Here is a 24,191-nt window from a genome sequence, read left to right as displayed (position 1 = left end):
TCCTCCCACCAGGTAGTCACTGTGATTTGTAACAACAGTGGTGGAAGGTTCGTCTGCAAGTACATGGTCAGGATTCGCTTTGAGGTTGTGTACGATTGTCCTTTCTTCTGCTGAAATGATTGTGTTCTTCGGAAGAGACCTGGGGAGGAACAGTGTGGCCAAGTTGGAGGTAAGTAACTCCTATAAGGTGATCACAGGGTGGCTGTGGGGGAAGGGTGAAGGTCCTATAAGGTGATCACTGGGTGGCTGTGGGGGAGGGGTGAAGGATCCCAGTTGGATGATGGTGTGAACTGGAAGAGGCAGGGTTCAATAATAGAATTAGGTTGGATTTGGTTGGAAGGACTGGTGGCAAAGAAGTGTTTCCATTGCAGGGGATGAGAGAAGGAGAGTAGCTCTTTGACAAGTTTAACATGGTTAAACTGTGGTGCAGAACTGAAAGTGAGGAATTTGGATAGGACTGAAACTTCTGTAGGGCTGAGAATTTGGATTCTGCCTGACATTCTCCCAACATATCTTCTTTCGTGTAGCAGCCAATAATTGAAATAGTTTTCTCTTCTAGTCACTGTGCAGTTTCTTCCTTCTTTGTATTTGAATTACGAGTTTCTCCTTTTTTCCTTGAATGATAACTGTTATCCATGACGAGCACACAACCCTCTTCTAAATCATGTAATAAACCTGAAAACCAGTGTTTAAATACGTCATGATAATCACTGATTTGCTGTACACTTTTGATATTCAGATGATCCTGCATGATAGATACACTTTCTGAAATGATTTTGATTGAGCCATGTCTCATCAAGATAAATAACATAGCAACAATGATTTTTTTAGGATTTGGTGTATTTTTCTCAGAAAAATTACCCCAGGTGCTTCAATATCAGATCTCTCCCTCAGAATACATCTTCCACTGTTGCAAAGATTTTAGAATTTATACACTCAAGTGGCAACCCTATGTGAACGCAGTCTTGTCGTGTAAAACATCTGCTAACTTTGGCCTTGTAGAACACTTCTCATAATAAGATGATTGTTTTTTCTGGATATCATCCAAATTAGTGTCAATTTCTCTTCCACTAGTATCTTTCCTCAGAGGTTAAATCATCATTTCATGACCACAAGTTTCCGTTCTCCATGTTCTTGTGCATACTCTCTGTACTGTTCATAATGAAACACTATACAACTTTCCTGTTGGAGTCTGAGGTGCTGATAATATTTTCTCTCTTCTGGTATTGTCTTTACGATCACAAAGAAATTTGCAAGTCTTCTAAGTGACTCTCTTTGTTTTGCTCTGTGTGTGTGTGTGGACACTACGGCTTGGAAGCAAAAACGGAAATCTAGGCAATGAAAATTACTGATCTCTTCACTAACATAAACCTCCTTATGGCAAATACAAAAGCAAAAACAAGGCAACAACAAAGTTGTAAAACCATGCCCAACGCAGCATGAATGATGGGCAGTGTTGCCACATAAATCCTGTTAATCCTATTAATGGTAGATGTTTGTTTAGTAGCTGTTGCTTCTTACGGTTCTATCTACAAAGGACCTGTGACAGAACTGATACTATAGCAACAACATGTACTTAGAGTCTAAAGACCAAGCCCGACTAGCCAAACACTTCTCAGTGGTCATTAGAAATGGTGGGAAGATGAGGGGCAAGAGAACTCCCAGTTGGCACTTTTGCTGATCCCAACAGTCTGTTCTAAATTAGTTTAGAATTGATAGCTATAACAGAAGTAGTACGGGAGAGGCCCACTTAGAAAGCTCAGCATGCATACTGCCAATCCCATAAGACCCGTAAAAGCAGCAAGCTCCTGTAGCTGCCAAACCTTCACCCACACTGTCAGAACTCTTCCGCTTGCACTATGCTTCAGTTTTAGCCAGCAGCTGTCCTTTGTGAGCATTGTGTCCTACAATTTTGTTTTCATTTTTACAGCTGAAGAAGTTATTATTTTATTTGTTGTTATTGTTATTTGTTGAGTGGTACAGAACACTACCAGAAGCAAGTTCACACAAAGCTAAGAGTGGAAAAGTTTGACATTGATCTCTTGACCAGGAGAAGGTCATACATACGAGGTCAGTTGAGAGAAATAGTTTGTGTCTTATTGACTACTCTGCGACTGGAAATGTTAATAGTGGCCCACTGCTCTCCATTAATAAGGTAATCGATACAACTCCTGCAGCACCGAATATAAAGAAAAACACTGTTGTGAAGACTGGCATGGAAATTTTTGAGAAAGAAAAAAATGCTGGGAAAACAATGAAGCTTGAAACTATGGGGAAAAAAACCATTGTGTGGATAAGCACATTGCCCATATAAATTAATTTATTGAGGATGTGATTCATCTTAATATTAATGATTATTATCATAGAAAGGAATATCTGATGCTCAGCAAGTTATTGGTCGTTGTTAAGGGATGATGCCTTTTTCAAGTAGTCACAAATTACTATCCACAGTTTTACACAACCTGTGATTTCACTACAGACCATTCTGTGGGTGTACACTTTTGATGGAGAGGGAGGATATAACTCCATAGCAATGCAGATTTTGAAGGCAGATTCATGGCATGAATGTAAATAAAATGGTGTGGTTTAATGAAATGGTCACATTGTCGAACAGGGCTGGGCAGACAACACAATTAAAGAAAGAAAAAGCAATGCCTTTCGGCAAGATGGGAAGGTGCAGGAACCTCACACAGTTTTTTCTCAAACCATTTCCTGCCTTTTAAATTAAAGAAGATAAGAGATTCTCACAAAGGAATAAACCATGTTATGTTTATCAAGTGGTTCACAGAATCACTAATTCCAAATCTGGGAAACCGGGTAAGAATTGTTCTAGATAATGCTCCTTAACGTTGTAAAGAGTCTTCACGGAGTTGCTGCCAGATGACATTGTGCAAATTCCACAATATTTCCATGGAGCAACTGTTCAACATCTTCAGCTGGTTGAAACTTGCTGGTGGCTAGGTATGACTGACGGTATCTGCATGTCAAGAATGCCCAGGTGTGGAAATCACACATGTGCAATGATTTGCAGATAGATGGTTTTTGGCGGAGGGCATTTGAGTAAGGTGCCATCTACCTGCAAATCATTGTGCATGCATGATTTCTGCTCCTGGGCATTCTTCACGCACGTGTTCTATATACAGGGATGTCGACGTGCTGATACCGTCAGTTGTGCCTAGCCACCAGCAAGGGTTCAACCACTTGACGATGTTGAACAGTTGTTCCGAGGGAACAGCGTGGCATTTGCACAGCGTCATCCGGTAGCAAATCCTTGAATACTATTTTTTACAACATACCCACCACGAAAGCTCGAGGAGTCACAATGCTCCTCAATATTTAGCTGTTGTGAGAAAGCAACTAGCATGGCTAAGCAAAGTAGTAAATGCTGATGAAAGTAATAACCTTACAAAGGTGGAGATAATTGGGCTAATCTCTCTCGATAACCAACAGTTCCCCAATGATGAAATTGAAGAGCTGGAAAATAAATAAATAAACTGGGTGTACAGTCTTAGTTTACCACCTTACCACTGTCATTTCAAGCTAATACGGGTTAGTACATGTCCAAATAAAAGGTTATATTACCAGGAATAATAATAAACTAAAACACTTACAAAATAAGTTATTAGGAACATTGCCTCTGAAGACTGGAAGGAGGTCATCAACCAAATGTGGAGCATCATGTAAAGTTCCAAGCAGAATGAAGCTGTTTTAGAAAATTAAGTGGAGGAAATGATAGTTTCATTAAATAACAACAGTGACACTCACAATGAAGTTGACAGAAACACTTCAGCCAACTTTCATAGCAACAAGAGTGATGTTAGTGGAGTTTCTCCTATTATCATAATAGGAATACAACAAAGGTGGATATGATTTAATTTTTTGGAGTATGGAAAATAGCTACATAAAAAACTCATCTCAGGAGTACAGTGTACATCACAGAAAATAAATATCACCATTCACAATGTAATTGCTGCAATAGTAAGACATTGCTTTGTAACAACAATGACGCTGTACTATTGTACATATAAGTAAATTTTTTTTTTTTTTCCATCTGATTTTTCGATAAACTAGTGTAATTGATGTTCTGATTTCATTTCTTTTTTGTTTCATGTCATTGTGTTAAGAAAACTGTAAACAAGTTTCAATGTTAATATTAATGTTTATGTCAAATGTCAAGCAGTATTGTAATAGAATTGAAATGTAACAAATGTTGAAACTGTTGCAAGATGTTTAAAATTGTAACTGTGCATCTGGTCCATACACAGGCAATGTGTTAGGATATGTATAATGTAAAACCTCGGGTGAATACCCTGTCTGTAAGGGAGCGGTAAAAGGTGGATGGCAGGTGAGCGGGGGAAAATGCACGCGGGCACTGCGCGGCACAATGGGCTCAGCAGTAGTAGTTGGAGTTTGGCATTGGTCTGAGCAACATGTTCTGGAGCGAGGAGGCACTCCTGGAAGACGTAGTTTCATTGAGCCTCGGGTATGCCGTTCCAGCGCCCACACAGCATGGCAAAATTCCATAGGCACTAAATGGAAAAGTATTGCGACGCTAAGAAGAATTAAAGTGCCGATACGTCAAGAGCCATAGCTGGGGTTGTATGTGTGCTCTGTGCCTCGCCATCTCGCCGACTGCCGCATCGATACAAACAGGTTGAAACTTTTAGTACTGTATTCGTATGGACCAGAGAGTGAACTATTCAATAACAACTTAAATTTTACCAGAACTTTCCTATCATTGAATTATCCTCACAACTAACCTAGATAGGGTCCTTTCCAAATGTTGTGCAATCCAAGTGTCCCGAAATGAAAAATTAAATTTTGTGTTAATAATAATTACTTGCAGACCTAACTATGTTAGAATGGTGTTTAAAGAACTGTTTTGTTAATGAACCAGTAAATGAATAATGAAGGTCTAACAAAGTTGAAAGATAACTTTAATATTGATATAGTAATGAAGTTTAATTATTTCGAGACAGATATAAAGGTATTTAAATGAGCAGTAAATAAGATAAAAAGAGTAGTAACTCATATACTGGAAATCTTGGACGCATGATAATTTCAGTAATCAATTTTTTTATATAGTAATCATAACAGTTTCAGGGTCCCCCCCCCCTCCCCCTTTTTATTCATTGATTTCTGAAGTGTTCCACATTGGTTTGACCAGCAAAAGTTAAAGTCAATATATAAGTCAAAATTTATGTCTTTTATATTTATCAAAACTGACATTTTGTGTGTGGCTCGAAAGTGCTATTTCTAGGGTAACCTATGCCCGATTTTAATCAGATCAACAGACAGTACGAAGTTTTGTAGTATACATTATAGTGTTGTGTTACGTATTTATGGTTTTTCCATATCAGTACAGAAAGTGAAACTAGTCAGTTCAATAGATTTTCTGGTTCTAAAATTTACTATATTATGCAGTGTTACTACGTGTTGTTTTGCATGAATATACACCAACTTGTACAGGGAAGAAACTCAGTTAATGCCTAATTAGGCTGGCGACCGTATTATTAACAAATTGGTAGCATCTTCTGTGTTGCTCTTTGTCCGTCCTGACGTGTAGTTGCATTTCGGACTTGCTTGACGTATCATTGTGATTACAGAGTGGGTGTAAGTCTCATTTGCCACCATTCAGGTACATGCGGTCAATATCTATACAAAAATTCTGTCTCGTAAGGTAAACCCCACTCACTTACCATAGTACAGGCTTTAATGAGTATTACGCGCACGTTACAAGTGGCTCCCGGTGACAGGACATCCAGTTGTTGTCGGTCACAAATTAACGTGAATACCGAACAGTGGATGTTCAGTGGCACGAATTGCAATATTATTCAGTAAAGTAAATAGCAGTGAACGTCAAGTACGGTAGTGGGGTGTAATTTGCATTCAGTATGGACAAGAATGTAGCCAAAGTGGATGTGCCGAGCGTAATGGAAGATGCGGCTGGCAATGACAGGAGTTTACGCGACCAGACAACAGATGGTGTTAGCGGAAGACAATTGGCGTACATTCAATACCACGAACATGTTAACGAACAGATTGAAATGTCGAGATTGCCTCGAACACACCAAGGAATAAAACAAGAAGTAGAGGATGACTTTGTAGATGATAGTGTGTATGTGAACGAATCTAGTGACGTGTTTGATTCACCACAGATAAAGAAAGAACCGAAGGAAAATTTTGAAGTAGGATCGGAACACACCGATCCCGTAGAACAAAACAGTGTGAAAATTTTAAACACGAACGACTTATTTGAACGATTAACCAAACAAATTGCAGGACAGAATGATCAGCTTAAAACACACGTTGACGAGCAGCTTAAAACACAAAGTAATCAGCTCCAAACACAGAATGATCAGCTTAAAACACACGTTGACGAGCAGCTTAAAACACAGAATGATCAGCTTAAAACACACGTTGACGAGCAGTTTAAAACACAAGTTGGTCAGCTGAAAGCACAGGTCGAAGAACAAGGAATTAAAATTAGTAAACAAATAGAACAGGTAGAACAAAAAGTGGGTAATTGAAGCTCTGTAGTAAATACTATGAAGTCTGAAATTGACACGATTAGTAAAAATATGAATACTATGCAGGGGGAAATTGACAACATTAACAGTAGGTTTGATGTTGAAATTCTCAACATCCAAGAGAAAGTAGAGCCTCTAGTTGAATAAAAGTAGACGAAAAAGTTTTCAGTCTTAAAACTGAGATTGTAAATGAATGCCAACATGGAATCTCACAGTTGAAAAAGGCAGTTTCAGATACTGAAAGAAATTTAGGCGAAAAAGTTATCGGATGTGTGCAAAAGTGTGAACAAAATAGATCAAAAATTCAAGGCAAAATTTTCGATCTCGAGAGTAAAATCAAAGATAGGCCTGGTGTTGTCTGTAATGGCACGCCACTTACAAAGCTGTTGGAAGGTGAGGAGCGCTTCGATCCCGCCAAGAAACATAACGGATGGCATCCGTTGGATTTCATCAAAAATTGCGAGAGGATGTTTCCTGAACACTTGTCTGGTCAGGAGAAAATAAACGTAGTAATTAGCGCCTTAGCAGGTGACGCTAAGTGCTGGGGAATTAACTTGAATATCGAACTAATGACGTTTGAAGAGTTTAAACAAAAGTTTATGAAAGAATACTGGTCCGAACAAAAACAGGATCATTTGTGGCGCGAGTTTATCATGGCCAAACTTCATGATAACAGGGGCAGGAATTCTTTGAAAGATTTCTGCGAATATTGGTACCGAAAGTTGACACACTTAAGAGGGAGAAGATCTGATTCTGAAATCGTATGGGAGCTATATAAAAAGCTTCCAGAAGATTCGAAGAGATATGTGGGAAGCAATCATCGTAGCTTCCAAGCGTTTCTTGAAAGGATCGAAGACGAAGATCATTGGCGTGAAAGTCGTGCCAATTATCAGAATTTTAGTAACAGGAATAACCGCAATAATGACGAGAGAAAAGACAGCGATGGGTTTCACGTCAACACGATACAGAGAGGTAGAGGCAGAGGAAGAGGAAGAGGAACAGGAAGAGGGGGTTATCCAGGTCGCGGTAGAGGGTACACTGCGCAAAATAATAACGACACAGGAAACTGATTTCCGCGAACGTTGCGGGCCAAACGGAAGCGGACAGAACATACCAGCCCCGATTTAAGAGATATTACCGGACTGACAGTGAAGTTATGAGACAGCTTAGGGACAGGCGTGGAACAACGCAGCGTGTTGTGGCGAAGCAAGCGTCAGGTGCATGCGGAGATGACTCATCTTCGCCGCACAGTGCGATACATGTTAACAGGCAAGTGGAGCATCAGAGTGCAACGGCCCAGCCTAGCAGATCAGCTGTTCAGAGAAAAGCCACTAGCAAGGCGGCAGCAGTAGGTACGAACATTGCCGTAAGAGCTGGCGAATACATTACGAGTGGTAATTCCGTGGCGAAGGAAATAGTAGATGGAACAGTGGATACACAGAGAGGTGTGGTTAGCAGTGTTAGCAATGAAGTAAATGGCGAGAATGAATTAGCAGAAGTAACTGATTGGCATGTGCAGATCGACGATTTGTACAAGGGCCTCAAGCAATGTGAGTGGGAGGATTTTAAGAAGGAATATGAGGCAAGGAGGTTAATTAGTGAAAACGGAAATAGTAGGGACGTCGATATGGTGATGTGGCCCGAATTTGAAGAGAAGAGAGTAAATAGCGCCACGCAAAGTACGCGTGCTGCCGATAGGACGATGGTTAAAGATAGGAAGGAATTGGAGGATGAAATCCTAAGCATTGACGAGGAAGTAACTTCTGTTAACGATCTGCCAACAGTACAAGCTGTTACCGAAAGGCACCGTGGGGAAGGGGCAGGTAATTACCTAAGAGTAACTTAAGTCCACGAGGATTACACTAAATATGAAGTAACAGTGGATGTGAGTAAAGCTGATAATGAGGTCGTTTTGCCTAAAGAGAATATTGAGTTAAAATCAAAGCCTGATGAAAATGCAGAGGAAGAACTTAGTGCCTGTCTCAGAAAAGCTTTTATGTTAGAACCTGAAAGTGATCCAGAATGGACGGATGCTGACAATAGTTCAGATGATGAGTATTTCAGTACTAGTGAAAATAATGGGAATACAGCTAATTGCGATATTGTACCTACTGACGATGAAGTTTCAAAACAAAACCCAAATGTTGAGACTGAACACACAAAAAAGGAGCCACCTGATGACTCAGTGTTTATTTTGTAAAGATTTCAAGTAAGCAAAGACTTTGAACTCCAGAAACCAAGAAAGCGACCAGATATAAATGGTACACGGGTCAGGAACGTATCTTGGGACAATGTCACAGTCGACCAAGGTGCGTTGTGGAAAAAACAGGAAGGGGCATGATTTAGAGCCTGGGGCAGATTTATATCGGACTTTGAGAATGTCATGAACACCTTACATCATGAATCTACTAGGTTCCCACCGGAAGAAATTTTGTTAGGCAGCAGAAGTAAAAGTTTAATTGAGGAAAAACTAGAGTTTCCACCTTGTACAAGCTTGGGGTTGAGTCAAAAGAAAGAATTAGTCAGAAAAAGGGCAAAGCAAAAAGCTGAATCTAGATCTAAAAGACATGATAAAAACCTGAAAGTTCCAAAATTTAAAATTGGGGATTATGTTCTTTTAAAAACCCACGAAAAATCTAGTGAACTGAACCATGAAATTTCCAAATTTAAATATATTTATAATGGACCGTATATAATACAGAACATTCCACACGATAATGCTTACTACCTGATCTACCCAAAATCCAAGAGACCTTTAGGTGTAAGAAACGTTGTGGACCTGAAACTGTATGTTCCTAGGAGTGACTGACCTAAGTACACTCAGAAAGCAATCTGCAGTAAATGTGCTGTATCTTATGCTGAAACTATTTTGTTCTAAATGTAACAAATCTTTGTAAATGTATGTATACCATTGTCAGTGTTCTAACGTACTTTTGTAAGTTTCAGATTACCAAATGTACTATAAATGTAAAGGTGTATGGGAAAAAAGGGCTGAAAAGAAAAAGCAAATGCTGCAAGCCAAATAAAAGATGGGACTGCCAAAAATCAAAGTGGGCAGTATATGAGTCATAATATAAAGGACTGCCAAACACCAAAGAGGGCAGATAAATAGTCAAAGGAGAATAGTAAGTGTGGTGCAGGTGATGTGATAAAATGATGCGAAATGGACTGCCCAAATCTGAATAATAGGCAGCAAATATGTGTAGTGATTTTTCTAAATAGTATTGTGTGTTTATTAATAAATAAGGAAATGGATTGCCTTTCAATGCAATCAGCAACAAATTGTCTTATAGTGTATATAGGTATTTGTATCTGCTTTGTAGTTAAGTGTTTGTGTTCCAGATTTTGATTTTATTTCTCTGAGAAATTTAATAATGATAAGTAATTTGCTATTTAAATCATGTTGTGATAGGAGGTTGGACTGTGCCAAAGGCACTTAAGTAAATGATAGGTAAATGTTCTCGATATATTAAAAAGTATAGACCTATATGATGTGAGTGAAAGGAAGTTTTGTGATATAAAATTTTATGATGGCACATTCACGCAAAGATTCAGAACCCCTGTATAAATATAAAGTTTAGTGTTCCCATCAAATTTACACTTAGTGAAATTTACTGGAAACAGGGCCATGTGTAACAACAAAGACGCTGTACTATTGTACATATAAGTAAATTATTTTTTTTTCCATCTGATTGTTCAATAAACTAGTGTAACTGATGTTCTGATTTCATTTCTTTTTTGTTTCATGTCATTGTGTTAAGAAAACTGTAAACAAGCAGTATTGTAATAGAATTGAAATGTAACAAATGTTGAAACTGTTGCAAGATGTTTAAAATTGTAACTGTGCTGGCAACAATCAGAGCAAAATGCCTCGGACCTTTGGAGGTGACGGAGTCCCACCTCTAACTGACAAACCAGGGACTCCTAAGATACGACTTGGCAAACAAATGGTAATGAGATGGGGAGCTATTAATATCAATGGGGGCTACTCTTGGAAGAAGGTAGAGCTGGCAGAGGCTGCAAGTAAGATGGGGCTGGATGTTTTAGCTGTTAGTGACATTCGGGTAAGGGGTGAGAAAGAAGAAGAAGTGGGAGAATACAAGGTCTACTTGTCAGGAGTCAAAGCAGGAATAGCACAATGGGGTGTAGGGCTTTACATCAGGAAAGAAATGGAACCCAGCATAGTTGCAATAAGGTATGTAAACGAACGACTGATGTGGATAGATTTGATAGTGTATAGCAAGAAAATTAGGATTGTGTCAGTATATTCGCATTGTGAAGGGACTGATCAAGATAAGATGGATAGTTTTTATGAGGCACTCAGTGATGTAGTTGTTAGAGTAAAGGACAAGGACAGTGTTCTGCTCATGGGTGATTTTAACGCCAGGATTGGAAATCGAGCAGAAGGGTATGAAAAGGTTATGGGTAAATTTGGAGAGGATATGGAGGCCAACAGGAACGGGCAGCAACTCTTGGATTTCTGTGCCAGTACGGGCTTAGTAATCACAAACTCCTTTTTTAAACATAAGAACATTCATCGGTATACTTGGGAAGGCAGGGGAATCAGATCTGTCATTGACTATATAATAACAGATCAGGAATTCAGGAAGGCTGTGAGGGACACACGTGTATTCAGGGGATTCTTTGATGACACTGATCATTATTTAATCTGCAGTGAAATTGGGATTGCGAGGCCGAAAGTGCAGGAGGTCAGGTCCATATGTAGGAGGATAAGAGTGGAGAAACTTCAGGATAAGGAAATCAGGCACAAGTACATAACAGCGATCTCAGAAAGGTACCAGTTAGTTGAATGTAGTCAATTACAGTCATTGGAAAAGGAATGGACAAGGTACAGGGACACAGTACTAGAAGTGGCTAAAGAATGTCTTGGAACAGTAGTGTGTAAAAGTAGGAGGAAGCAAACAGCTTGGTGGAATGACACAGTCAAGGCAGCCTGTAAAAGGAAAAAGAAGGCGTATAAAAAATGGCTACATACTAGAACTCAGGTAGACAGAGAAAGTTATGTTGAAGAAAGAAACAAAGCCAAACAGATAATTGCAGCATCCAAGAAGAAATCTTGGGAAGACTTTGGAAACAGGTTGGAGACATTGGGTCAAGCTGCTGGAAAACCATTCTGGAGTGTAATTAGCAGTCTTCGAAAGGGAGGTAAGAAGGAAATGACAAGTATTTTGGACAGGTCAGGAAAACTGCTGGTGAATCCTGTGGATGCCTTGGGCAGATGGAGGGAATATTTTGAAGAGTTGCTCAATGTAGGTGAAAATACGATCAGTAATGTTTCAGATTTCGAGGTAGAATGGGATAGGAATGATGATGGAAATAGGATCACGTTTGAGGAAGTGGAGAAAATGGTCAATAGATTGCAGTGCAATAAAGCAGCTGGGGTGGATGAAATTAAGTCGGAACTCATCAAGTACAGTGGAATGTCAGGTCTTAAATGGCTACACAGGATAATTGAAATGGCCTGGGAGTCGGGACAGGTTCCATCAGACTGGACAAAAGCAGTAATCACACCAATCTTTAAACATGGAAACAGAAAAGATTGTAACAACTACAGAGGTATCTCTTTAATCAGCGTTGTGGGTAAAATCTTCTCAGGTATTGTTGAAAGGAAAGTGCGAGTATTAGTTGAGGAGCAATTGGATGAAAATCAGTGTGGGTTTAGGCCTCTTAGAGGTTGTCAGGACCAGATCTTTAGCTTACGACAAATAATGGAGAAGTGTTATGAGTGGAACAGGGAACTGTATCTATGCTTTATAGATCTAGAAAAGGCATATGACCGGGTTCCTAGGAGGAAGTTATTGTCTGTTCTACGAGATTATGGAATAGGAGGCAAACTTTTGCAAGCAATTAAAGGTCTTTACATGGATAGTCAGGCAGCAGTTAGAGTTGACGGTAAACTGAGTTCATGGTTCAGAGTAGTTTCAGGGGTAAGACAAGGCTGCAACCTGTCTCCACTGTTGTTCATATTATTTATGGATCATATGTTGAAAACAATAGACTGTCTGGGTGAGATTAAGATATGTGAACACAAAATAAGCAGTCTTGCATATGCGGATGACTTAGTTGTGATGGCAGATTCGATTGAAAGTTTGCAGAGTAATATTTCAGAGCTAGATCAGAAATGTAAGGACTATAGTATGAAGATTAGCATCTCCAAAACGAAAGTAATGTCAGTGGGAAAGAAATATAAATGGATTGAGTGCCAAATAGGAGGAACAAAGTTAGAGCAGGTGGACGGTTTCAAGTACTTAGGATGCATATTCTCACAGGATGGCAATATAGTGAAAGAACTGGAAGCGAGGTGTAGCAAGGCTAATGCAGTGAGCGCTCAGCTACGATCTACTCTCTTCTGCAAGAAGGAAGTCAGTACCAAGACTAAGTTATCGGTGCACCATTCAATCTTTCGACCAACTTTGTTGTATGGGAGCGAAAGCTGGGTGGATTCAGGTTACCTTATCAATAAGGTTGAGGTTACGGATATAAAAGTAGCTAGGATTATTGCAGGAACTAGTAGATGGGAACAATGGCAGGAGGGTGTCCACAATGAGGAAATCAAAGAAAAACTGGGAATAAACTCTATAGATGTAGCAGTCAGGGCGAACAGGCTTAGATGGTGGGGTCATGTTACACGCATGGGAGAAGCAAGGTTACCCAAGAGACTCATGGGTTCAGCAGTAGAGGGTAGGAGGAGTCGGGGCAGACCAAGGAGAAGGTACCTGGATTCGGTTAAGAATGATTTTGAAGTAATAGGTTTAACATCAGAAGAGGCACCAATGTTAGCACTGAATAGGGGATCATGGAGGAATTTTATAAGGGGGGCTATGCTCCAGACTGAACGCTGAAAGGCATAATCAGGCTTAAAATGATGATGATGACTGTGCATCTGGTCCATACGCAGGCAATGTGTTATGATATGTACAATGTAAAACCTCGGGTGAATACCCTGTCTGTAAGGGAGCGGTAAAAGGTGGATGGTAGGCGAGCGTAGGAAAATGCACGCGGGCACTGCACGGCACAACGGGCTCAGCAGTAGTAGTTGGAGTTTGGCATTGGTCTGAGCAACACGTTCTGGAGCGAGGAGGCACTCCTGGAAGACGTAGTTTCATTGAGCCTCGGGTATGCCGTTCCAACGCCCACACAGCATGGAAAAATTCCATAGGCACTAAATGGAAAAGTATTGCGACGCTAAGAAGAATTAAAGTGCCGATACGTCAAGAGCCATAGCTGGGGTTGTATGTGTGCTCTGTGCCTCGCCATCTCGCCGACTGCCGCATCGATACAAACAGGTTGAAACTTTTAGTACTGTATTCGTATGGACCAGAGAGTGAACTATTCAATAACAACTTAAATTTTACCAGAACTTTCCTATCATTGAATTATCCTCACAACTAACCTAGATAGGGTCCTTTCCAAATGTTGTGCAATCCAAGTGTCCCGAAATGAAAAATTAAATTTTGTGTTAATAATAATTACTTGCAGACCTAACTATGTTAGAATGGTGTTTAAAGAACTGTTTTGTTAATGAACCAGTAAATGAATAATGAAGGTCTAACAAAGTTGAAAGATAACTTTAATATTGATATAGTAATGAAGTTTAATTATTTCGAGACAGATATAAAGGTATTTAAATGAGCAGTAAATAAGATAAAAAGAGTAGTAACTCATATACTGGAAATCTTGAACACATGATAATTTCAGTAATCAATTTTTTTATATAGTAATCATAACAGTTTCAGGGTCCCCCCCCCCCCCTCCCCCTTTTTATTCATTTGAATTCTGAAGTGTTCCACATTGGTTTGACCAGCAAAAGTTAAAGTCAATATATAAGTCAAAATTTATGTCTTTTATATTTATCAAAACTGACATTTTGTGTGTGGCTCGAAAGTGCTATTTCTAGGGTAACCTATGCCCGATTTTCATCAGATCAATAGACAGTACGAAGTTTTGTAGTATACATTATAGTGTAGTGTTACGTATTCATGGTTTTTCCATATCAGTACAGAAAGTGAAACTATTCAGTTCAATAGATTTTCTGGTTCTAAAATTTACTATATTATGCAGTGTTACTACGTGTTGTTTTGCATGAATATACACCAACTTGTACAGGGAAGAAACTCAGTTAATGCCTAATTAAGCTGGCGACCGTATTATTAACAAATTGGTAGCATCTTCTGTGTTGCTTTTTGTCCGTCCTGACGTGTAGTTGCATTTCGGACTTGCTTGACGTATCATTGTTATTACAGAGTGGGTGTAAGTCTGATTTGCCACCATTCAGGTACACATGGTCAATATCTATACAAAAATTCTGTCTCGTAAGGTAAACCCCACTCACTTACCATAGTACAGGCTTTAATGAGTATTGTGTGCCCCACGCACACGTTACAGCTTCTGTATCACTTCTGTTCTCTCCTCTACTACCAGTTACCTAATTTAAAGTAATTTTTCTTACTACAATAAACAAGCATAATCTTACTTTTTTGTTAGAAATAAACAGCTGGCTCAGAAAACTTAGTAACAGGTTACTCATAAGCCTAGTAACTTGTTTCTCATGACTGAACCATAAGGAACGAGAACATGCAAGTAGACCATTGTGCATCATATTTAACTGAACTTATCTATGTCAGAAAACGCCGACAGAGTTCCAGTTTGGAGCAGATGAAAACGTTATGCTTTCTTGCAAGTTTGTTCGTGTAATGTACTCGTCTAACATCAGTAACAAAGAATGTTTCCTGCATATCAGAAATTCAGTAAAGTTGTCAGCAAATTCATTTTCATAAATTATCTTTATTTGATTTTAATAATTTTCTACCATAACTAAAACTAAAATGAGCACAATGATGCCAGTTCCATCTTTGTGCAGCATACAGTTGGCCGATATAAGTGAATCAAATGAAATGTAACGTGATGCATGTATTCCATGTGGAACACATCAACTCGGCTCAGTGTCTCCCTGTGCTCCTACCAAACTGTCAGTCCTAAAGTAATTTTGATCAGCCTGAAGCAAAAAGAAAGGGGTTGGTTAATAGAACGCATCCTGAGGTATGAAGGAAGTGTCAATTAGGAAATGGACAGGAGTGTGTGCATATGTGGGAGGAATGGGAGGGGGGGAGGGGGGGCGGTAAAAACCGAAGAAAATGAGCAAGCAGGAAGCAGTAGCTATGCAGATGCGAAGAGGCCTGTACAGGATAGATTTTTGTGGAGAGTTGCACCAAAAAGTCTTTGGACAGATCACTACAACTAAATTCATTCACACACCAGTATATTGCCATAGATTTAAGTATTAAAACAAACTCTAATAGATTTTTACTACAAATGATAGCACTCTTAACAAATAAAAGTAATTTTGTCATCTGTAAAACAGATTCTAACAAGACAGAGATATGTGGCAACTAAGCACATTCATTACTGATAAACCTGGTAGGAGCCTTTACACAATTATAAAAGAATCATTTCCTTCTGTATTAAAATTCACAACAATTATTAGATAATTTGGTAACTATGTATGCCTTCTGTTTTTAAATGACATGCATTTTGGAGAAGAATAACATTCCCATAGTATGTGTGTGGTATCAAACCAATAATAGAGTTAAGTTAGAAGATAAAGATACGTGCCACTTCGCATCATACATTTAGTTGACAGTGTGAGCAATACATCAGATTATCAGACATGTTTTCTTCCTCCTTGTTTCCACATAACAAATAAATACATACATTGATGATTAACACACTTACTTTGGTATTTTGCTGTTTAAATCACAAAGATGCAGATCACTCCAGCACAGGAAAATAGCCTTGACTAATATGGATTTTAATCTTGTGGAACTTCTACACAAAATTTCTTGCCTTACACTTTCTATCACAGGTACTATGACAGCTGCGGCGCCTATGTGAAAAAGTTTATATTAGTTCTGTTGTATCACAGGAGGGGTACAAAAATACGAAATCATATCTAGTACTAAAAACTGAAGCCTTAACAATGCAGTCGCAAACAAACAATACTGAAATACACAATATAAATTATGAATATAAAATGAGCACTCCAAATGACAACAGTATCATTTGGTCAAAATTTGCGAGTGTTGTGAGTGAGCACCAAAAATCAAATCCAACAGATTGCGAACTTCTCCACTGTACAGTGCAGCATGTTTTCATATATAAGTACCTGGTCACAGTGCGAGTTCCAGAAGAAGACACCTCTTTAGCATACTAATGACCTTATAATTACAAAATATAGATAATAGGAAGTGAATGCACATTCCTGTGTTAAGACTGAGAAAATTTCCTGAACAAGCATTTTATTCACTAACACGGAGATAAGAAATGTAATGCAAATAATTGCATTTAAGAACTGTCTGTAGCCACAGGAAATGTAGCAGTCTTTATTTTATGAAACTTTCTCCTTTGTAGAAATATTCAAGTGACAAACTAACCCCTACTGGACCAAAATGTGACACACAGCAAAGATTTGTGAAGGGAAAATTCACAATTTTCAACTCAGATGTATTTTTTATTTTAATCTTTTGACTCACAAAGTGTGGCATTTGATCCGAGCCAAAGCTACTCAGTTGTGGAATGAGTCCCTACATAAATATGACCACCACAATACACCAAAAAACAGTAAATTACTGTGAAAAACTTTTCTTCAGAATAAACAGTATGTAGCACAAGGCAACTTTTCAACTCCAAATAAACAACTGATTTTTTTATTCCCAGTGAAATCTACTTAAAATGTAATGTGTGAACTAATGCATAACCTTCTGTAAAATGGCTGAGAAAGAGTTATCAGAGTCCCAATTATATTTCTGGCTAATGGTCCATGAGTGAACTGCAGCTTCTTTCCCAATTGAAGGCTGCCTACTGAGTGGCTTCCAGGGGCAACAAAAATTTGGTTTTCAATATTTTGCATAATTATTGACAAAAATCAAAATTTTAAAATGCTGTCATATCTACTCATTAGGAGGTATGATCTTATGTTAAAAGTTTAAAACAATAAGGACAGAATTACAGTTAGAAACAGTGTGTTTGTCTTGAGACAATGTAACTGAGAGGACACAAATGGCTGGGTTTCATTCATCCATTATTTGACAATGAGAGCACTTAGCAACTTCCAACAAGCTTTACACACAATTCCAAACCTTTTTGATACTTTTTCTCTCTGACAGCCCTAACAAAATGGTGAAAAGAGCATTTATTGGTTACTACATCTCTGCTGTTCCTGCAGTAAAATGCCAACATCAGGAATGATGTTTTAATTCATTACTTCTTTACTACTGGCTCTATTCAAGTCACAGTTTGCAGACAGTACCCATGTATACCACTGAATGTACCTAAAAAATTATACCATTATACAACACATACTTCAGGAGATATGATGTCCTTTGCCTAAAATGGAACACAAATTACCCATATGTGACTGTAGGCTTTCCCGGCGTAAACTATTGATGAAGGTTTCTTGGGTCTCCAGCCGGGTGGTAGCGTTGATATCTCGCGACATTTCGGGAAGTGTTATACTACCCATCTTCTGGCAAAGTGTCGAGATTCGCGGAGAGCGGGCTATTTATATGCGCGGTCACCCCCCTCCACTAGACCTTGGGTGGCTGCAGTGGACCAGCTGCGTGCGCGCGGTGGTGGGCGCCCCCAGCGGCCGCGTTCGGTTCTCGGTGTAAGCATTCTGTCTGCGTCCGCGATGGAGGACAATGACGGGCGCGATCCCAACGGATTGCTGCTATCACAGGGTTTCATGCTGCACTGAGTTGGTATCCCTCGTCTCTGTTGACCAGATTGTTCTGAATCCTTATTTCTTATTTCTATGGATTCTTTGATAACGCTTTCCCAAAAGCCAGATGCTCGGCACAGTACCTTCGTGTTTTCGAAGTTGAAGGTGTGTTCTTCATTGATGCTTTGTTCTGCTATAGCTGATTTTTCTGTGTGGCCTAGTCGCACACATCTGATATGTTCTTTGCAGCGTTTAGATATGCAGTGCTGTGTTTGCCCAATGTATTGCTTTCCGCATTCGCATGGTATACTGTACACTCCTGCTGTGTTAAGATTCAGCGCGTCTTTGGCAGAACCTAGGGGCTCCCTCGTCTTCGGTGGTGGTCGGAGAATGGTTTTTGATCTTGTATTTTCCCAGAAGTCGTGCAATTTTGGCCGAGAGCGGACCCACGTACGGAAGGAAAGCGAGTCGTTTATCTTCTTCTGCTTCTTCATTATTTTCTTCTGGGGTTCTGACTGCTTCCTTCTTCCTTTTAAGTGTCCTGTTAATCTGTGTTTTATTGTAGCCATTTTGTTGGAAAACTTGCCTCAGGTGTTGCAGCTCGGATGGTAGGCTGTCTTTGTCACAGACGGTGCGTGCCCTATGTACCAGGGTGGTCAGTACTGTTTGTCTTTGCGCTGGATGGTGGCAGCTTGTTGCATGAAGGTATAGATCTGTGTGTGTCTTCTTCCTATGTACTGCATGGCCTAGTGATCCATCTGCCTTCCTCTTAATTAAAATATCAAGGAAGGGTAGGCATCCATTTTCTTCCATTTCCATTGTAAATTTGATGTTCGGATGGATGCTGTTGAGGTGTTCAAGAAACTCATCTAGTGCCTGTTTGCCGTGTCCCCACACGACAAAAGTGTCGTCGACATAGCGGAAGAAGTGCTTCGGTTTCTGTCTGGCAATTTGAAGGACCACCTCCTCGAAATGTTCCATATAGAGGTTTGCAATCACAGGAACCAATGGGGAGCCCATCGCCACACCGTCGATCTGCTCGAAGAATTCCCCGTTGCACTGAAAGTACATGGTTGTTAGTGCGTGTTCGAAGAGGCTGACTGTTTGTGGTTCAAAATGCTGGGTTAAAAGTGCCAAGGAGTCTTGAAGAGGCACTTTCGTGAAAAGCGACGTCACGTCGAAGCTCACGAGTAGGTCCTCCCTTTGTAGTCGCATGTGCCTGAGTATTTTTACGAATTCGGCTGAGTTTCTCACATGGTGGCTGCAGTGTCCCACAAGGGGTTTGAGCAGTGTCACTAGGTATTTAGCAAGTTCGTAACAGTGAGAGTTGATGGAGTCCACAATCGGTCTCAGAGGTACCCCTTCCTTATGGATCTTGGGGAGTCCATAGAGGTGTGGTATTGCTGGAGCTCTGGGGTACAGTCGCTTCTTCATTTGCTCTGGTAATACGTAGAACATCAGATTTGTTTTTCTGATGACAACTTCCAAGGCAGTCCCAGCCTGCAGATCTGAATGAAGGACCTTTCAACCCCCAAAATGTTTTATCCACAAGGACGCTATCATCAATAAACCATGTACAGGGGATAGGCAGAATAATGTGAACAGTGGTAATGGGATGGTTAGGTTTGACTGTCAATGCAGGAAAGGCACATGTCACGCTGGACTGTGCATGTTTAGTACAGACTAGGCATCAGTGCAGGTTTTTTACGAGTAGTGCACAGTTCGTATTTGCATTCAGAGATCACGGCTGATGTGCAATGAAAGACCTAACAGAGTTCCAAATAGAGCAGATTTGGGGGGGGGGGGGGGGGGGGGGCGCGATTAGCTGGAGCGTCAGTAACCAAGACAGCCAACTTAACTAAATGTTTCAAGAGCAACTGTTTCACAGTCGTAACAGCCTACACAAAATGTGGAAAGACATCATTGTGAAAATGTAACAGTGGGCACAAATCAAAACTAAATGACAGATTGTTGTATGCCAACACGAATTGTGTCAAAACAACACAAAACTATGGTAGCTAAAGTGACTGCAGAGCTCAATAACCATCTCTGAAACCGCGTATCTATCGACACTGTCCACCAAGAACTCAATAAAGCGAATATTCATGGACAAGCTGCTATAATGAAACTATTAGTGACAACTACCAACGCAAATAAGCATAAAACATGGAGTAAGGAGCATAAATCCTGGCCGCTGATCAGTGAAAACACGTCATAAGAATCCGATGAGTCAACATTTTCGTTATTTCCACCATTGGGCCAGATTTACGTATGGAGAATGCCAAAAGAAGCCTACAATCCTGATTGCTTGATTTCAATGGTTAAGCATGGAGGTGGAAGTGTTATGGTATTATGCTGGTCCCATCATTATTCTCAAAGCATGCATTACAGCCAATGATTATGTGAACATTTTAGGTGATCAGGTGCACCCATGAGTCAAATGTTGTTCCCAACAATGGTGTCATACTTCAGGACGATAACGTACCCATTCACACAGCCAGGACAGTACTGTCATATTATGAGGAGAATGCAACTGAACTGCAGCGTCTTCCCTGCCAGCACAGTCTCCGGACTTACACTTGTGGGTGGTATTGAGGTGCAGACTCCAGAGCAGGAGTCAGAAGAGGTTCTGACAGAAGAGTGGCATAACATTCCACTGGAGACTATACAATCATTATATGCCAGTATTCCAAGAACAACTGCAGCTGTATTACGGCCAAATGGGGGTGCGACCCCTTATTAATAAATCATTCCCAGGCAAGTATAGGTGTTCACATTGTTCTGCCTATCCCCTGTATCTTAGGGCAACATGTCATTAAGAAACGTAAGCGTTGTAGCTTCCCCTTGCTTTTAGGCATTCACAGCACTGACATAACATGGACTTACTGAGTTATCCTACAGATCATTTCATTCTCCAGATTGTTACACCTGGAACTACTGACCAGGATGCTGACTCTCTTAAGGAACAATTTATTAATCTGGCCTCTTCACAGACACCCTCCAATGTGGCTGCACCTACAGTGTGGCTACTTGTATTGTTGAGGCACTCAAGTTACTCCACCACGTCATGGTTCATGGTTTGTGTGAATCACTTAATTTAAAGTAATCAATTTCATCTGACTTAAATCCACTTTATCCCTTGTTACAAACAAAAGTGAAATGATCATTAATACATACTTGTAATAGGGTTATTTATGACATATTGCATGTTAAGAGGTATTGCCCTAAATAATATTTGCTTTCTCTGTTTCACACAATGTGGTGACTGCTGTTTTTTCTTTAGGGAATCAATGTAAACTATTTTACTGCTCAAATCTTCTGGCTATTAAGAAGGACATAACAGTACCATTTATTTTGACAGAATCCAACAGGACTTAGTCAGCATTTGGAGATTTTCTGCTTTGAATAAAATGGAGATTATACAGTGTTTTATTGTAGTAATCTAATTTATCTTTCACAAATGACAGTATTTTTTCCTTCCCTGCCTGTTTAGATGCTAACTGTGTGTTTTATGACAGCTCCCATTAATATATACGATTTATCAGTTCCATGACTATAATTGGTACTTTCATAAGTGTCCACCATTTTACATTTTTAATATATATGAAGACTCAATCATATATGGTGATAGCATTGGAAATTTCCATATTTACATAAGATGATTCAATGAAATGATAACTGTTTGGAACTGTAATTACAGTACTATAACATTTTTGTTTGTTACCTTGTCTACAATATTCTTCAGCTTTTCTTCACTTGTCTTCGTTTCATTAAGCTAAACTTTATAAGCACCAACATCACTGGGAAGTTGTCTGAAGACAGGTTTCTGAATTCTTCCATGTTGATCATATAATGTGGGCTTTCAAGGCCGGTATTAACATCACTTAAAACTTCCAGACTGACAGGCTGTGGTTGATATGTAAAGCTTTCCTCTAACATTTTGTGTCTGGCTTTGGGAGACATCATCAGAGGTGAAGCGGGTTAGGGTGGTGGTTAGATTCTTTATGAAGGTAATGATCAGTGTGCATGGTTTTTCTATACACCTTATGGACCAATGACCTGCCCATACATTTGCTTACTGTCACATCCAGAAGATTAAATTGCCCATTATTCTCAGTCTCTGTAGTAAATCAGATTTTTTGGTTGATACTATTCAAATGTACCTAGAAAGCATCCAACTCTTCTGCATGTGTCCATACTACAAAGGTATGATCAAAACAGCAATACCACTCATCTGGTCTTTTACTGGCAGTCTGGAGTGCCCATTATTCAAAAGTATCCATAGCAAAATCGTCCACAGATGGACAAACAGAACTGCCCTTAGCCACCACATCAATCTGTTCACAACAATTATTGTTGTACTGGAAGTAAGTTGTGATGGAATAAAGTCTGAATAACGACACCATATCAAGTTGAAAAATATCTGCTATTCACGAATAGCTTTATTCACTGGAATCGGGGTAAATAACAACACAACATCAAAACCGACAAGAATATCACTTGTGCCCACATTTATCTTTTTTCATTTTGAAATGAGATGAGCTAAATTTTTAATATAACTTATGTATGTATTTATTACCTTGTCTACCATATTCGTAAGTTTTTCATCACTTTATCTTTCTTTCACTGTGCTAAACATTATAAGCACCAACATCACTGGGAATATGTTTGAAAGGCACTATAGCATTCACAATAGACCTCAGAGGAATCTGTTTTAACATTGTATTGACACGTTATCAGAAGCAACACCAAGCAAGTTTTACACTGCTTTCACATGTGAAGAGATCCACAATGAATAAGGTATAGAACAGTAAAAAGTCTCATAACTATAGAACACATCCATACACAGTCTCGTAGATGAGCATACAATAGGCAACTAAAGATAAGTGAGGGTGAGGGCTCAGTGGGCCGGTTTGTGAGGGCTGTTCAAAAAGTAAGGTGACTTTTCAAATTGCACTGGCAATGTACATTTGATTATCTGTTTTTTTTATGTTGGTACACATGTCCTGAACATATGTTCACAGTTTCACATGTACAGCATACTTTGTTTGTTTCTGACAGATATAAAGGTTGGACGCGTTTTAGTGTGCGCAGCAATTTTTGATTATTATAAGAAATTGAGCAAAGAATTTGCATCAAATTTTGTGTGAAAAATGGAATCAAGTGCTCTAAAACACTTGAAATGTTGACAGTGGCATATCGCTAGTCTGCTCTAAGTAAAAAAAAATGCTTACAATTGGTACAAGTTCTTCCAAGACGGCCGAGAAAATGCCAACGACGAACCTCACTCTGGACGCCCGAGCACATCAACAACAGATGATAATGTCAAAGCTGTGAAGAAAATTGTTTTGGAAAATCATTGAATTACTATAAGAGAAACTGCTGAGGATGTTGGCATATCAGCCAGCTGGCGTCATGCAATTTTTTCAGGTGTTTTGGGCATGAGACGTGTGTAAGTGAAGTTTGTTCCAAAATTCCACAATTTTAATCAGAAGAACCGTCACACGAGCATCACTCAGGAACTCTTGAATGATTTCAATGATGATCCTGATTTGCTCAAAAGGATCATAACTGGTGTGGTGAGGAAACATGGGTTTATGGTTATGACATGGAAACCAAAGCCCAGTCGTCCCAATGGAAATATCCCGGAGAGCCAAGACCAAGAAAGGCACGCCAATTTAGATCAAATGTCAAAGCTTTGCTTACTGCTTCCCCCCCCCCCCCCCTCCCCCTCCATGGCACAGTGCATCATGAATTTTTGCCTCAAGGTCATACGGTCAATAAGGAGCATTACCTTGACGTTACGCGCCATTTGCAAGAAGTAATACACCAAAAATGTCTGGAACTGTGGAAAAACAATTCACGGCTTTAGTACCACAACAATGCACCTGCTCATTCAGTGTTGCTTGTGAGAGGCTTTATGG

General features: G+C 39.6%; 1 protein-coding gene across 7 annotated transcripts in view; it reads right to left on the bottom strand.

The window, feature by feature from the left end:
• The window catches only part of LOC124805234 (AP-5 complex subunit beta-1-like), a 153,441-nt gene that overhangs the window by 61,511 nt on the left and 67,739 nt on the right, over positions 1-24,191 (bottom strand). For all 7 annotated transcript variants that reach the window (XR_007017413.1, XR_007017415.1, XR_007017416.1 and 4 more), the window contains exon 9: positions 16,284-16,434. Coding sequence is in view for 3 of the 7 variants with exons in the window: in XM_047265736.1 (XP_047121692.1) it covers positions 16,284-16,434 (151 nt within the window). In the remaining 4 variants the exon portion in view is untranslated. The remainder of the gene's footprint in view (positions 1-16,283; positions 16,435-24,191) is intronic.

This window comes from Schistocerca piceifrons, chromosome 7 (assembly GCF_021461385.2).
Source record: "Schistocerca piceifrons isolate TAMUIC-IGC-003096 chromosome 7, iqSchPice1.1, whole genome shotgun sequence".
Taxonomy (NCBI): Eukaryota; Metazoa; Arthropoda; class Insecta; order Orthoptera; family Acrididae; genus Schistocerca; species Schistocerca piceifrons.
Note: the sequence above shows the minus strand (reverse complement) of the source record. Positions and strands in the feature narration are given on the sequence as shown.